The following is a 17,625-nucleotide window of genomic DNA, read 5'->3' as shown; positions in this document are numbered from 1 at the left end:
GCCGAGCCTATGGTACACAGAATTAAAGGTTTGAAATGGTATAAAAGAGGTAGCAATGATGCCACACACGGTGTCTTGAAAGATCATAGCACTTCTCAACGGTCCATTTGTGTTCTCCCCGGTGGACAAGAGGGTAGCCTCCTTCCGCCTTGATTTGGGTGGGCAGGTCCTGACTGTTGTTGTTTGTCCCTATACACCAAACAGCATTTGAGAGTACCCACCCTCTTTGGTACTGGAGTACTGGAGGGCACTCCAGCGTTGTACCTATCAGGCCCTCGTCTTCTGTTTTAAGGTAGGTCCACATGTAAATTGCTATCGCTATGTATTCTGCCCATGTATATCGGAATCTGCACTTGAAATAGCGCAGTGGCATTATTTTTTGACATATTAACCCTTTAAAAGTATTTTCATGACCCAATACATTTTCTTTTTTCATTTTGGGGGTCCATAGCTTAACTTTTTTTGTGTTGGTGGGGTTTCGACTGATTAATCATCATATTCTACTGTGTCTTTAGAGGATTTCAAGGCACTCAGGCGTTTGGTGAGTTGTACAAGAGGGGTCCAAATATGGCTACAGGACAAAATTACCATTTCGGATGACCTACTATTGTTGCACAATGCCATTTTACAGCAATTTACAGCTTTCCCTCGGCCTAACAGCTGTTTCGCCTAAACTCTAAATCAGGGTTGGGCAATTCCGGTCATCAGGCCGTCTCTATACGTCTGCCCCTCCCCCCAATCCAGGAACCATAGTAACACCCCTGATTCATAGGGAGAAAGTTGGGTTAAAAAAAAAAAAGTTTTTCACAATGTTCAAAGTCTTGAAAGATGACTTTGATTGGGTAAAAAAGCTCATTCCCATCAACTAGTGGCCATAAGTACAATAAGTTGTCTGAAATGGTAATTTTGTCCTGAGTGACTTGAAACCCTAAATACACAGTGGAGTTCCAAAATATAATGTGAAATCGGTTGAGACCCCATCAACACCAAACATTTCCAAGATCTGGACTCAGAAAATGTCAGAAAACGTAATTCATTTATATATATATATATATATATATATATATATATATATATATATATATATAAAGATATATATAGAGAGAGAAGATTGTTAAAATACATATAATAATACCTTACCTATCTTAAAAGGTGAAGGCCTCCAAAATTTAGTGTGCAATTCCGGGATCCCAAACACGACGTGTCACTCGAACTTTGATGGGCCATATAACTCAAAAACAATTTGTGCTAAGATGCTCAAACTCCGGATTCTTTCATTTGATATCATAAGGCACTAATAGAACACACATCAGGAAAATTGGTGAGATGTCACTGGAGTGGCCCCAAACAGAAAGCAAGTATCTTTGTTGCTTGAGGATTTTTTGTATGCTCAACAGAAACCCTTCTATTGCATTCTCTTGCTCCCCTGCTAAAATGGTCATGACGATGGACGAAAACCTGTCATGTCAGTGGCCCTGTATAAGTCCTCAGAGAATGACAGAATGAAACGACTGAATAATTAGCTGGTGTCCTTCTCTATCTTTGCTGCTGTAACACTTCAAATTTCCCCATTGTGGGACTAATAAAGGACATCTTTATCTTTATCTTTATCTTGGTTCTCTATTAATCAAATCTGCCCAGGGCCTGTATATTCTCACATGGATTTAAAATTATCTAATTTCACAGTGGCAGAAACCCATGCACTACTGGAAGGCATAATGTGTCCATACAACTCATTAGTAAGTTGGATGTTAGTTGTTTTGTACAAAGGGCTAGAACTGATCAATGATGAACACAAAATGTTTTTGTTTGAAATTGCAGAAAAAAATATCTTGAGCAAGTGGGAACAGAATAAAAGAGATTACTTTATTCTAAATGCAAACAAAGTCAATCGAATCTCGATCCTAAAAATATGGGAAATTTGTGGACCAATTCTCATTCGGTTAAAAATGTCAAATTTAGGGAAATGCGAGGATTTGGGAAACGAGAAAAAGACAATATAGCACACATTTGCTGAATTCCTGCCATATGTTATTTGTTGGAATGGCTTGAATCTGTTGGAAAATGCAAAGCTCGATGTCGGAAAAGTGAAGACTTAACAGGAACAACGCGTATGAAAAAATAGCAACGTGTAAGGCTTACACACAACAAACTAACAAATAAGTTTTCATTTGTAGTTTAGAGACACGCGATAATGGATAAAGGCAGTAACGTCATATACAGTGCATAACTGTCATAAAGTGAACCATTATTACATCGTCGTTATCGTCACGGAAAAGCCAACCGCCCCACCAGCCAATCACATCAACACTGACGAACTTCCGGAGTAGCTACGTCTTTATTTGTAAATGTACAGTATGTGGCGAGGGTGCGGTGTCACATCGTCGAGGCTGCCGGAGAAAAAGTCCAAGGGCATGACCAACACAATTGACGATCTCCGTCTTTGAGAAGGAATTGCCAGATCGCACAACTGCTCGATTTTGGACGGCAACTCGTGACAATACAAGAGAACCCGCTTTTAAAGCCACGCCACCAGGCTATCTCTTCCTCTTCCCCATCTTCCTCCTCCTCGCTGTTAGCTACACCGGCCACAAAGCGGCTAGCAAAGCTCGCTAGCTTTAGGTTCAAAACAAATGACAGTAGAGCTCAGCTAGCCAGCACGAGACAAGGTGAAAATAATAATAATTTAAAAGGTTTGTTGAGTATCACCCGGAAACAAGTCGACGGCTGAACCGATGTTGCGAAATCGCTGAATCTCCCGTCGGAGAATGGCGGACCGCCGAGCAGCTGCGATAACATTGGCTCCTCCGCACAGTCATCGTGTCTTGCTCGCCTTTTCTCTCCCGCTGCAAGCCTCCGTTGCCATTGAGGGGATTTATGGGCTCACAAGGTAACAACAATGTGTTTGTGTGCGTGCGTGTGCATGTTTGCTTGCGCGCGGGTGTTGTGACGCCATTGAGTCAAGTATTGTTTCTTGCCTGAGTTCGTGATCAGCTGATCGCAGCTCAAGTGTTATTTACGTGGCGCCACGCACAGACCCCAAATTTGTCATAAGAAGGTCTGACTACTGTTTGCTCGAAATACAACGTGTGCTGGACAATACACACATGTTCTTGTGAAGACACTTTGTTTGCTCTGCGTGTTTGTTTGCAGTTTCATCTGATGAGATGAGCGTGCGTGCTGGCCAGGGGAGTGATGAGGTGCTGGTGTCACAGGCCGTGTGGGACTACCTGGCCGCCGCTGGCCGGCCCTGGCTTCTCGATTTCCAACACAAGCAGGGCATGAATGCAGGCATCGTCCGGCGGGGTGAGAGGGGGGGCTGCTGCGCAGTGAGGCTGCAGCCGGTGCCAGGCGCCAGGCTCTCCGGGGTAGTGGACACTCCCGTGTCCAGTGAGACACGCAAAGCCTTCATCGATCTGTGCCGCTGTGCCCGTAAGGAGATGAGCAAACAGGATGGCGGCCCCAAGAGGAAGAGAGCCTTGCTACCCTGTGTGGGTCTCCTGGAGCCAAACGGCGAGGGGAACCTGCTCCAACTGCCCCCCCAGTCCCAGTCCCGCCGCTCTCAGAGACAGCAGCAGCAGAAATTCCGTAAGGCTGCGGACGAAGAGGCCTTCTCCGTGCTCCACGAGGCAGCCCACCGGAAAGACTGTGAAGCAACTTCACACGGCGAGGCGGACGACACCACTTCCTGCTCCATCTGCATGGGGGACATTGTAGACAAGACCACCCTGGAGAAGTGCGGCCACTCTTTCTGTCGCTGTTGCCTGGATCAAGCTTTCAAGGTGAAGAGGGCCTGTCCTGTGTGTCGCCTCGTTTACGGCCAGCTGATCGGAAACCAGCCTGCCAATGGCAGCATGATTGTTGAGCGGGATCCCGCCCTGCAGCTCCCGGGTCACGAAGGCTTCGGGTGTATCTGCATCATCTACAGCTTCCCTCCTGGCTTACAGGCTGTGAGTACTGGGAAATTCTTGAATGGAAAAATTGATGTGCGCTTTACGGGTGGGAATTACACTGTCACTCTTAAAGGGGACAAAATTGATCAGACTCGACACGATTATGATTTTTGACATATTGCTCCATCTTGTGATAAGATTGGTGCTTGGTTTATTTAAATTAGGAGATTAGTTTAAATAAAAGCACCATTTTTTTCACAATATGGAGCAATATGTCAATATTCCAATAACTTCTCCCATAAATATTCTCAAGCATCTTTATCTTGTTTAAAAATCTTTGCCATGCTCCAAGGAAGGAAAAAGGATTTAATTTGAAACGTTTATTCGGTTACACCTGACCAGAATGTGATTTTTAGTAACAAGGTAACTGCTTTCAAAACATGCAATGGATGAAATGCCGACTTACTAGGCTCACTAAAATAAAGGCATTACCGGTGCACACATTAATGTTACTTCTTCAAAGAATAAATCCTTTGCAAAATTATTAAAATAATTACTTTGCACTCACTGTCATTCCAGAAATGCTCAACTTAAAGGCTGACTGTAGAATGTTTTGATTTCAGGTTTAAAAAAAAATATATAAATTTTGTTAACAGGCAAACAAATGTATGTTCTATCATATCAACGTTTCTTTTATACAGCATGTGTAACAAATGCAATGCACATACCAGAGATGGGAACTTAACCTTATTTTGCCAGGACGTCTTATTTAAACTTTGAGTTTGAACCTTAAATATGTTGTCTTGGTAGTGTATTCAATTAAATATAGGTTGAACTTGATTTGCAAAATCGTATTACTGTTATTATGTATGTTCAACACAACTACCCCACTTCATTGGAATTGGGTTTGCATTTCCACCATACCTGTCTTTACGCGCGTGTGGCTCGGAACGAGCACCATGTCTGTTGCACTTCCAAGACATTCCAGCGTGGCATCTTTTGCATCAAAAATGGAATCTGACGCTGTAGACACATTTCATAGTATTGGCTGGAAACGATACAGCTTCATTCTTTCAGGATCAACGGTACAGAAGTGTAACTGTGTGTGTGTACCTTTGTGCAGTTTAGTCCAACACATGTGATGTGATGGGTTCAACTGAACATGGCAGCTAGTTATATTATTTTTCAATTGTTTTTATAGTTAATAAAAGTACATAAAGAATAATGAAGTGATAAGACAAAATATATACTTTCTACTGCTGCAAGTGGCATTCATTTGTGAAGTATCCCTTTAAGTTATAGTTGAGTTTTGGTTCTACACTAAATACTCAAGATTTGTAATAAATGAGTAGTTGTTTATTAGGAGTGATTTCAATGTCAAGCAATTTGATTGTGATTATTGCTTTTGTTGTAATCTTCCAGCCCTCGTGTGAGGGCTCGCTCATCACTTGCTTGTAGCTTAATCTACAGTTGTTGTTCATGTGTGTTCTTCACAAAGCCCGGACCTCATTGACGGTTTTGTTGTGAACTCTTGATGCCAACAGCCAGAGCATCCCAACCCAGGCGTGCGGTACCCAGGAACAGACCGTTTGGCCTACCTCCCTGACAACCCCGAAGGAAACCGTGTGCTTGGCCTGCTGCGCCGGGCCTTCGAGCAGCGCCTTACCTTCACAATCGGTACCTCCATGACGACAGGCTTGCAAAATGTCATTACCTGGAATGACATTCACCACAAGACCTCAATATGGGGCGGGCCCCGCTGGTACGTGATGTTTTTTTTTTTTTTTTAAGAGACCCTTCCCCAAACCATACCCCGTAAATGCAGACTGGCCAATCACAGCACAGATGATGAAAATGATACTTTTAAGATCACATTTTGGATTTATTTAGTTTTTTTGACTTTTCAAAGTTAATAATTAGAATTAACCATTGTAAATTAGGAGTGGGAACCTCTGGGCACCTTACGATACGTGATACAAGGCTCACATTAACAATTATCTCACAATGAGACAATGCAGCAATTATCAATATCGTCAGAAAATGAAATCAGTTTTTCCTCTTGAACCATCACTGACACAAATTCAAGTTCAAATTTTTGTAAACAAGCTCATGTCTTTTAAACCGAGACATTTATTCTTAATCATATTAGTTTCTAAAACACTATTGTAGTGCAATATGTCAGTAGCATACCCATTCTGTTCTGCTTATAAACACAATTTCTTAGTAAAATTGCTGCAAAGTGCAAATCTACTGCAATGCCTCTACTTGCACATGTATAGGGAAAATGAAAAGTAAAAAAAGAAATATTATATCCAACAAACTGTCAATGTTAATATTCTTCAGAAAGTCATGTTGCAAGCATTATCGGTCACGACGACAGGCTTTTTTGTGTCAATCTTCCTCTTGTTCACTGCTCTCTGAAGTACTTCTGTAATGTGCACACCAGTGTGGGTTTTATGCATTTCACTGGTTTGAAGCACGTATGATTTGAGTTCCCAATCGCTGATGAAATGTGCAGTCATGGTGATAAAAGAGCGTGGCCCTTGATGTCCATTCATCGCAGGTAAGACCCACTCGTTCTGAAGACTCGAGTCCATTCATTAATTGAGCCCGTGGTCTCCTCGCACAAAGCTGGAATTGTTTGGAGCGGTTGTAATTATTAACATTGTCTTCCGTCTCCATGCATACCCGATCAAAATAAGAATAACCAAAGTTTTCCGTAAATGAAACGATTGGATTGAATGCAAATGGATTAGTCATGTCTGTAAACGCTCAGATGCTATGTTAGTGTTGCAACAGAGCTAACATCAATGTAGCAAATTCCAGCGTGCGCTACACAAGTGTACGTTCATAAATTCTCACTAGTCCCAAACGAGGGTCCCAGGGTGGGCCTGGTCTCCCAACACGCTGACGTGTCAGTCTGGGTTAAGTCCTCAAATCGGTGCGGCTTAGACAGCGTAGTAGTCACCACTCTTATACCAATATCGAACATGCACGTCAAAATAACCATTTAAAACCTCTATTGTAGGGATGGCGAGTTTGTTGAAAAATATTTATTTATTTTTTTTAGTTTTTTTTCCAGAACGCAAAAGAACCTTTGCTCTTATTTTATCAAACACTTAACATAAGTAAAAATTAACTTCCTCAGGCATACTTCAGGCAACAAATATAAAGTGCAAACTTGGGACATCATTTTTAATCAACTTTGAACTTTTACAATTTTCAAATATAAACAGTCCATCTTGTATCACTTAATATTACAACGGCGTACTAGAGTCACCTAGCGACAAAAACAAAAGGACAAAATAAGATTTACTCAGGGCGAGATTAAGTCATCATGATGGCTTTAAATCTCGTTACACAATACCCTTTCTCATACGTTGGCCACCGTGTTCAGAATAAAGTTGAACAAAACTGAAATTTAATGAAAGTCTATTTTCCCACTACTCAATCTCTGTGGTATGTAGACTTAGTTAAGTTTTTTTCTTTTCGTCTCATGCTGCTGTCAAGTCTCGCAAAATGCTGCGCACGCTCCTCCTCACTTGTTTCTCTCTTCTTAAGAGTGAGCAGTATAAATATTCAAAGTTGTTACATATGAATCACTTACGCCTAAAACACCTTTATCTTTTGATCTCCAAAAGCCTTGAGGGGTGTAGTCACCCCCTCGTCTTTTTCAGAGCGAGATGGTCAAATCGGAATACACTAAACTTCCTCTCCTACCCTGAGAATAATCTGATTACAACCAGAGGGAAGACCCAAAGTGATTTACAGTACTCATTGGGATGTCCGCTATCTAACTCTGTAGCCCTTTGTGTGTGTGTCTTCACTTTGAAGATTCATCACCTCCCAGGCCCTTCGAGAGCCTTCTGATACCAGAATTTAATCAGCACTACTCGCTTCATAGTTAAGCGAAGACAATTAATGACAATCAATGCAATATCAAAATTAATATATATTGTGTGTGTCTGTATCTATCCAATCCTAAGTATATTGAACAGCCATAAATCAAAAATCTAAAATTATATATCTTACTGATTTCTTTTTTTTTTTTGGTAGAATTGTTTATACCTATTTGGTATTGGAGTAATCTGAATGTCATTAAAAGTGCTATTTAAGTTAGATTTCTTCAATATTATGGCACTTGGTTTACGTTTCTAACTACCTTTAGTAACTGTATCACATCCACTTAGCCGTCAGCATCCCCCCACCGAGTTATGTTTTTATTGTATCCTGAATAAATAACACAGGCACATGTATTCCGATACTCCGCAGGCCTGTCCGTATGTATCCTGTGATTGACTAACAACCACTCCATGTTTTAGTGCCTTGAACAGGATAAGACATGCTTCCTGAGGGTATTTTTGCATGTTGTCCCCGCCCGTATTTCCAAAACCATGCATAGGCTTATTGAAAACTCTAAATTGACCCTAGGTGTGATTCAGACAAGCAAGCATTTGCTGATCGCCAATCAATGGCAGGGCATGTTTGTATGTGAAAATGGATGGCTGAATGGACGTACTTCTTGTCACTGATGGTGTAGCGTAGAGCTGGGCGATTTGACATATTACAAAGACCATAAAGTGACAAAAGTTTCACTTTTGTGTTCATTGTCATTTTGCACCTGCATTATCACCTGAAGTTAAGCACATAGAATGACAGCAAAAGTCAGAACTTTAGGGCAAATTTTATATTTTTTATGCAGCGGCAGAACTACAACGGGGACGTGAATCATATCAACATGGCCATCATACATTCAAACCAACCGTGTCATAGTCAGTAGGAAATGTTACAGTTCATGAAAATTAATTCATAGCAAACTCCAAATAATGAATTCTGCCATGGGAAGGAATTATTAACAACAAACCCGTAATTACCCAATTATTAACTATTTCCCCCAAAAATAAAAACTACATTAAAAAAGATGTCAAGGCATACTGGTAATACTTGAAACTACACAAGGCCCAAAATAATCTGTTTCGCATAGTGTAAAGTCCGCATGTGAATTAACTTCAGAAAATGCCAAAACCGAATGTTTTTGTGTCCCACGTAAAGCAATTACACACAATACAAACAATAAAGCATGAAAAAAATAGTTTTTATTTGGTATATTTTGACAAAATAATCATTATCCCAAAATGAGATTCTGCTTAGCGACAAACCCGGAAGCGTGACGTCATTCCAAGACAACTATGGCTGAGCTCAACATAGAAAGTGTATTAAGCCAGTCAGAAATTGACTCACAAAGCAAAAATCTCAAACATCTGAGGGGATACAAGTATTTGAAAAGAGTTGGAGGAAGTGGAGCTTGTTGGAATTATGTCCGTTGGACCATACATATTCGAGCCAGATACTCCGAAAATATTGTGCGGCAATCAAATCAGCCTCCGGTTGAACGATTTGCACGTTCAGGACATTTTGGCAGAACACTGGATATGTCGTGGAGACTAGTCTCATTGATATTGGAACAATAGTCAAATATATAGGTTGGGGTTATTAGCGTTGCATTATTGTTTTAAATTCAATGCCCTGCCGTGCTCTAATTGATGCTTGGGGACATTATTCTACAAGTACTGAGACCACACATTATAGTGGGTTGCTTTCCTACGTTGTCATTGGTAACGTATTTAAAGTATATATATACACCGTATTTTTACGGTCATAAGACGCGCTGCATCTAAGGGCGCAACACCAGTTGAGGGTGCTATTTCCGTATTTAATGCATACACTAGGCGCGCTGCATGACAAGGCACTAGCTCAGCTCGCGCTAGTTCAACTGCCTCACGCTAGCTCAGCTGCCTCGTCTGCTCGCGCTAGCTGGTGCCAGCTCACCAGGACTCAATCATTGCCAGAGGTATCACCCCATTTCAATGACAGATGTAATGAAACTATTAGGAAACATTGCTAATTATCATGACTCTAACATACATGGTGTCTTGGCAATAGTCTCCTAAACAACGTCAGGGGAGGGACTTCACTGGTCACCACACTCCTTAGAGTCACGGTTTCAAATCAAAACCAAAAAAAAACTCAGCATACAAGCAAACAATGAAGCAAAGAAATAAGATTAACACAAAACATGTATCTCTCATGCCATCTATATACCCAAAAGAAATAAACATAACACAAAAAGATTATAGCAATGGCTTCTTGGGGGCCACTCAGACTCAGCCAATCACATGGCTGTTTAGAGAGATGTGCTGTTGTGCTTTGGGCTTTTTGCAGTCTGTTGTCTAAACCTGGGACGTTTCTTGCTTGCAATAACATAAATGATAAGACAGACTACAACATTGTGGACAGCTGCCCTTTTGTCCAGCTTTCTCCTACACCATCACCCAAACACCATAGTCACATAATGTATAAGTCACCGTCAATTAGAAGCATAGATGACTCAGACTTTGTCCAGCAGGGTGTGCTAACATGCACTCCGAACAGCCCAATGAGTGAAAGGGTTGATGGTCGCGAGTGATGCTTAGTCCATATAATGGGCGCGTCGCTTTAGGCGCTTTGTTTGTTTTGGGGAAGATTAGGGTCTTTAAAGAGCGCCCTATGACCCGGAAAATACGGTACACACTTTCTGTTCAACTCTCTACTTAACACTCGCCTGCTCGCTCTCCTCGGCTCCTTATTCAGTCTTAACAGTCCTCATTCAGCGCCTGCACACTCCACATACATACATCCCAGCCGTGAGTCACACACAAGCTGTCAAACACAAAAACGCACCACACGGTTTTCAAAATGGATTGTAATCACACCTACCTTTTTGTGAACCCTTTATTATAAGCGAAATGGTTGAGAAAACGCGCTTGTGGCAAAGAACACTCGTCGACATTGGCTTGAAATTCACTCTGGTTGCCAGAATGAAATTGGTCCATTTACGTGCCCTATTTTTTCGTTTTGGCCACTCAACCAGATGCTGTCCAGAATTGTTGTTCGCCAAATAACGCAACAACAATGGCAGTTGAGCAGCTCACCGGACAATCAACAATGCAATATGATGGCGACTAGCTTCATTGCTGAAGAAAACCCGAGATTGCAGAACAAAAGCTGCACTGGTTGTTGTTAGGTTGTTGCAATGGGTCTAACTATGAATCTATGACGTTTGTGTTAAAAAAAACTAACTTGAGTGCTCTTAAAATAGATTTAGTACTCAAAATACGGTTGGTCAAGTTTACTTCGCACATGGTCTTTAAACTGGCCATTTTGTGTTTTATCAAATCACAAAAAATAGCGTAACTGAGAATCACAGATTTAAAGTTTTTCTCCAAATTACATTTTTGGCAGAGCAGCTGATTACGATGAATAATTAACAGGGAGAAAGACGGAGAGGCTACGCTAGGTGTTAAGCTAATGTAATGTTATTGACGATCAAAGAATGACTAAGTGACCGAGAGCGCACTTCACAGAGGGCCTCGCTTCAAAACGGTGCATGTTTACATCGAAAGAGGCAATTTACTAAGCGTCCGAAGAGAAACAATAAGAGTAAAAAATTGCTATTGCATATGTGAATACATATATTACAAATGTGATTTGTTTTCACAATACAGTGCCGAGTTATGATTTTGACTGCAGAGATCTGCACATTAACTTAAACTTTTTCATCAATTTCTATCCAAAGCATTCTACATATGCTTCTTATTTAGAGTGATATCTGCATTTGGATAAACAATATAGGCTACTTGGCTTCTATTTACATTTGTTCACTTTATTTTATTTTTTAAACTTTGTTTTTTTTACTGTTTTAAACTGGCCAGTGATTTTAAATTAGATCGGTTAGTCGGTGGTGTTGTTCGATCCAGCTTTTTTCATCTTAGGCAGCTGGCTAAAGTGAAGCCCTTTCTTTCTCAACAGCACTTAGAAAAATTAACCCATGCCTTAGTTACATCTCGGCTAGATTGTTTGTAATGCACTATACTTTGGAGTCGGCCGGTCCTCCCTCAAGTGCCTCCAACTAGTGCAAAATGCTGCTGGATGTATTTGAACTTGATCTTGGAAGACGGATCACCTAACTCCAATCTTGGCCTCTCTTCATTGGCTTCCAGTGCACTTTAGAGTTTGCTTTAAGATACTTCTATTTGTCTTCAAACCTTTTTTTTTTCTTCAAATTTTCAATGGCCTCGCCCCAACGTACCTCTCTGAGCTCCTTCACCCCTATGCACCTGCCCGCTGCCTCAGGTCAGTGGACCAAACGCTGCTGGAGGTGCCGAGGACTAAGCGCAGCCTTAGGGGGATCGCGACTTTTCTGTTGCCGATCCTTCCCTATGGAATGACCTCCCATTAAATGTTAGGCAAGCCCCCTCACTGTTAAATTTTAAAACTCAAACTCGTTTGAAGATACATTTTTATTTTTTAGCTTTCGACTCAACATGAGACTCTTGCTGTTCAGCTGTCTTCTGGTATCTATTGTTTGTGTTTTAATTTGTGTTGTAATTAGTCGCTAGTTTATATTACACCATATGGAAAGAGATTTGTTACAGCTCCAGCTGTTTTGAAATGTGCCATAGAAATAAATACAATACAATTTGTTGTATTGTATTTACTTATTTACTGAATGCATTTGTCGTATGATGTAAATCTGTTTAACATCACTTTCAAAGTAAAGTGAGAAAATATAAGTAGTCACATATGTTGTTTTTTTTTTAATCGTGGTATATTGTTGATACGATTTAAAATGGCCCCGTATTGTGATAGGAGGCTGTCCATATCGCCCATCACTAGTGTGCACTCGCCTGACTTGTTCATAGGGCAGTGTTGGTTTGGTTCGGTTCCCACTCTGTGAAGGTGTGAATGAGAGTGTAAACGGTTGTTTTTCTATATATGTGCCCTATGACCGACTGATGACCAGTTCAGGGTGAAGTCTGCTTTTTGGCCAAAGTCATTTGGGATAGGTCGCAGCTAGGACTGGGCGATAAACCGAAAATTTACCGTTACCGAAATTTATTCCAATGGCCGAAATCATTTTTCCCATGTCGGTAAATTCGGTGTTTAAAAAAAAAAGAAAAGCCTTTTCTGTCTGCGGCAATGTTCGTGCCCCTTTAAGACGACTACAGCGCCTCTAGTCACGTGACTCCACCCGTCTGATCGAGAAAGAAAACAGACGTCGCGGTCGTAGCTGGCGATTCAAATCCGGAAGCTTTTTCACCACCCACAATACAACCGTGCTGTGCTAAAAGTTCAAAGTGAGAAGCAAGGTTCGACAAGTAACAACAGCCCATTAACGGAGGCGACACCATACGAGAGAACGTCTCAGAGGTGGACGCGATAGCCTAGCACATAGCTAAAGATAAAGCTCCTCTAGTTACAGTGGCGCGCACAGGATTTAAACGCTTCATGAAAGCCGTATTTCCCAATATGGACTACATCGGGCCAGGAGTTTAGACATGTCAAGCATTTTGCATCTACATCCGACTTGTGGTCGAGTCGCAACATGGATCCCTGTTGAGCCTGAATGTACATTACATAGACGACAAGTGGCGACTGCGCACCAGAGTACTCGAGACAGCACATTTTCCCCGATGATGCACACTTGTTTATTTGGCTTGCATTGACATTTTCTTTCATTTTACTTAGCATTTTTTTTATTTGGCTTTATTTACATCATGCAAGCATCTTGGCGCAATCTATTTGCAGAAAAAGATTTTGCAAGAGGTACCCTTTTTCTTTGTAACATTGTTCAAGTCATGCAAAGCAAGCTATTTGGAATGTTTATTCAAATGATTTTTGTACTTTTATTTTTCATTGAAAGTAATGTGTACCAGTTGGTCAATAAAAAAACATTTATGTTGATTTTAGTCCGCGGGGGAAATTTATCGTGCATTTATCGTTATCGAGGTAAAATTGCTCAATTTCTCGCGATATTGATTTGAGGTCATATCGCCCAGCCCTTTGCGACCCTGAGCAGGATAAGCGGTGTTGAAGATGGATGGATGGACTTGAATCACTTTGATATGGTGGATGTTACCTTCAAAGTTCCTGACAATTGAAACTGTAGGAGTGATGTTTTTTTTTTCCCCTCTCCCAGTTTCGGCTACCCAGACCCCACTTACCTGGTGCGTGTCACAGAGGAGCTACGAGAGAAAGGCATCACAGCGGAATGAAGTGAAGAGATTCAAGAGCGTGCTGGACTTGTCGTGGTGAGATGCTTCCAGGTTGGTTTGTCGTGATATCACGTGAAGGATGGCAGCGGGCCCGCAGCAGACAGGTGCTGCTGCAGCAGAGTCCATGTCAGTGTAATCCCGCTTGAGTTGACTTGAGCTCAGTGCTACTACGTGCGGAAGGTGCGAGTGAGCACATCTCATGCTTCAGACTTCTTTTTTAGGAATCACTGTCATGAAGACACATTTTTGTTTTGAATGTTTAGTTCTGCTCTGGGATTCTTTTTTTCTAAGCACATTTTTGTGATCTTGTAAATTCAAATTGAATTCCTTCTTTCCCAGATGACAGAATAACATCGCTGAGAAAATAATTTTGCAATCTAAAGCACTTGCAGGCACTTTTTGCACCCATTTTCTTCCTGTTTATTTTTTTTTTGTGCAGCAGCTGTCTGTAGTCGCTTGATGTCAATAGCAAAGAAGACTTGTTTGTGATTTGTTTTACCCATGTCCGTCTTTAACAAAAATGGGGAGGGTTTGAACTCAATGATGTGGCTTTTTAGACAGCAGTCACGCATGTTATCTCACGATGTCTGACTGGCATCGCGCCCATAAGACCTTAGTTAGTAATGTACTCATGTAATAAGTAGTTCCCAGATTTATGACGATGTCAAATATGAAGGGCATACAAGCCACCAAACCAAATCAAAGGCACAAAAGCTCTTTAAATAAAATCAAATCTATGCCTCTATCGCTGTCAAATTGTTAGATTTGCCTGCCGAAGCTCGTTTAACATGACCCTACCGTTGTATCTGGATCGATGATCAATGATATGCAGTTTGGAAAATTAAGAATATTTAGGAGCTAATATGATTGGAATTGTAACGGTGTGGATTTTGTTTGTGCCTTTTCTGATAATCACTTTGATAAAAAAAAAATTGAGCATGCCATTACTCATGGATGGAAGCTAAGTATGTTGTGGTTGTATTTCCATGTTACATGGTAAACATTTATGTTTGTAGCTCTCACAATTGATCAATATATCAAACCGCTTTGCCAAAGCAGGTTAGGCACATAAAGATTTGTAACATTTTTTCCAATGTTGACGAAATCAGAAACCCAACGGCAAGGGGAAAAAACACTCCAATGTCTTTCAACTGACGTGTGAAAGAAGGCAGGATGCTAAAGGGAAACTGACTGATGGTAAATACAAAAAAGAAAAGCTGTTAGACAATGTAGTGGTTGAAAACTCAATGTTATGTTGACTGCACATCTAAGGATTTGCAATCACAAATAACAGGTTCTAAATTAACAGTCAGTATGTTGCAGTTGATATAGCCGACACTAGGGGATAATCTCAGGGTCCGACATTTAGTCAGTAATGGCACTGATTTAAAACATTACTAAAAAGGAACCCTGACTGTAATGACATGTCTGCTCTATATGAATGATTTGGGTGTTGGTAACATAACTAAAATGAAATTTCCCAAAAATAATTTTCACTTAAATATATGATGTGGAAACTTCAATTTGAACCGGAGCATGCTCAAAGACAAAGTGAGGAAGAAGCCCTTGATGAAAATGGAAATCCTGGACTCTTTTGGACATGCGCGTCTCTTTCTGAGTGGATGCATTTGTCATAAGCGTTGAACACTTATCGGTGTCAGGTTGCTTGGATGACGTTCATCTCGTTTTGTTTTTTATTCCCCATTGAAAATTAATCCAAAAGCCACACAGTGTGGCATTGTGACTCCTTTTATCTGACGCCATAAATAGCATTCACTTGCTTTGCTGTGCTCAACAGAGGCTTGCAATGTAGGTCGCAACCATACCACGGCATCCCAGAATGCATTGAACACACGAAAACTTGGTATTTACTGTGTGTCATATGTTGTAAACAGCAAAAGCAGTAATTTTTTTTTTTTTTTTAAATATAGAAGGAATTATGTATGTATATTAATAGTAGAGGTCAATGGATGTTTTGTTCGGGGTTCCTTTAAAATAAATGTTAATTATATATGTACACCAAGACCTATGTGTGGATGAAATAGCGAAATGTGAAGTCTGTTGCCAAAATGCACGCATTCGCGGTGATCAAGGCTGACACTTGAAAAATGTCCACACTCCCATAAGAAAAACAATACTTAATAACTATAATATAATATAATACTTAATAACTATAACTATATAATAAATAAATCTATATATATATATATATAAAATTAAAATTAAAGCATTAACTCTAGAGATTAATCCAAAAATTTTAACTCAGTTAAAAATTTTAACCTGTTTTATTTACTTCAAAAATAATGCATACTTTGCAAATATTATACCATATTCATCTGTATTGAGCATATCATCTCAGAACAAAACACTCAAGTTACCACTGAACCAACACTGCAGGAGTGTGGTGCTTGTGGGCAGTTTTGAGAAATGTTGCCCAGAAAAATGCCTGTAAAGATGTCTCCATTTAGATCATATTCAAAAATCAAAGTTATGAGAACAGTCTTTGAATTAAATATACTCCATATTCAGAGATTTTACATTAATTCCAAGATATTATTGTCGTAAATATGTTACAAGCGTCGCAAATTAATTGCATTTAATCACGAAAATCTTTTGTGATTAATTAGTTAACATTTTTTTTTAAAACTTGACAGCACTTATAGATGGCCTTCAGGCCTACCTGTGGATAAAACTGTGAAACAGACGCAGTGGCCAAAATGCGAGTAAAATGCACACTGAATGGGGGAGATAACATTTGCAAAGCAGGGATATAAATGTATATCAAATAAAACGAGTAAGGCAAAAATTTGAAAAATTATTAGAAATTAAATAGCAGCACGTCAGCGGTCAGGCCAAAACAGTGAACGGTGGGTGGCCCAACACAGTCGAGTGGTGGTGCCAGGCAAACAAGCAACCGTTAATGTTGGACCCTGGGACATGTTTCAGATATCACAGAATAGGGCCTTTGCTGACTGGAATGGGAAGCAGGCCAATTTGACCCAGCTATTGGTATGTGTGAACCCCACTTAAGTGCAGTAACCTGCTTGGCTTAGTGATACATTTTGTCATGACATGCATTTCACCTCAGAGCTTTTTTGTTATCATTTCATTTCTGTTTAAGGGACCAACAGATCTTTTTGGACACAGGATTGTAGTTTTGCGAAAGCTACTGTATAAAGATTTCTATGCATCATATGTGAATGAGAAGAAAGTTGGCAAGGGAGCTTACACATGATACAGATGGATAAGGTCGCAATTTTGCTTTTTTGTCAATAATTGGTACTTTGTTGATAATCTGAATAATGTGCTTTACATTTTAATACTTGAATAAAATTTTGTTTGGCAGTGTGTTGGCTATTTGTCTGCAACCCACCACCACCGCCTGTTGTCAAAGGAAACCATTCACCAGCTTCAGAATGAGCACCTTCACAAGACCGTTCATCTGACAGAAATACCCAACATTCAGTTAACGTTCACCCAAATCATGAACAAGTTCAGGAAATTTGAATTATTTGAACTTGTTCAGGTACAATGATGATAATAAATTGTGTTAATGGTCTTTAGTCAATCCAATTTCTAACGCTTATCAGAGGTCGGGTTGCTGAGCCAGCAAGTGAAGCACAAACGCCCTCATTTGT

General features: G+C 40.3%; 1 protein-coding gene across 1 annotated transcript; it reads left to right on the top strand.

Moving 5' to 3' along the window:
* Window positions 1-2,343: 2,343 nt before the first annotated feature.
* On the top strand, window positions 2,344-17,335 carry dtx3 (deltex E3 ubiquitin ligase 3). The gene is made up of 4 exons (XM_088291207.1): window positions 2,344-2,890; window positions 3,154-3,950; window positions 5,438-5,655; window positions 13,912-17,335. Exons 1-4 carry the CDS (start codon window positions 2,878-2,880, stop codon window positions 13,985-13,987), a joined length of 1,104 nt encoding a protein of 367 aa, XP_088147333.1. The 5' UTR covers window positions 2,344-2,877; the 3' UTR covers window positions 13,988-17,335.
* Window positions 17,336-17,625: the final 290 nt, after the last annotated feature.

This window comes from Idiotropiscis lumnitzeri, chromosome 3 (assembly GCF_059441095.1).
Source record: "Idiotropiscis lumnitzeri isolate Australia: NSW breed Sydney's pygmy pipehorse chromosome 3, RoL_Ilum_1.0, whole genome shotgun sequence".
In the NCBI taxonomy this organism is placed as follows: domain Eukaryota; kingdom Metazoa; phylum Chordata; class Actinopteri; order Syngnathiformes; family Syngnathidae; genus Idiotropiscis; species Idiotropiscis lumnitzeri.
This window is presented reverse-complemented; position numbering and strand designations above follow the sequence as displayed.

Excerpts from the sequence above, each read along its gene's own strand:
- dtx3 (XM_088291207.1), top strand. Across the intron at positions 3,951-5,437 it reads TCCCTCCTGGCTTACAGGCT|CCAGAGCATCCCAACCCAGG; the intron begins GTGAGTACTGGG and ends TGATGCCAACAG. Across the intron at positions 5,656-13,911 it reads ATATGGGGCGGGCCCCGCTG|TTTCGGCTACCCAGACCCCA; the intron begins GTACGTGATGTT and ends CCCCTCTCCCAG.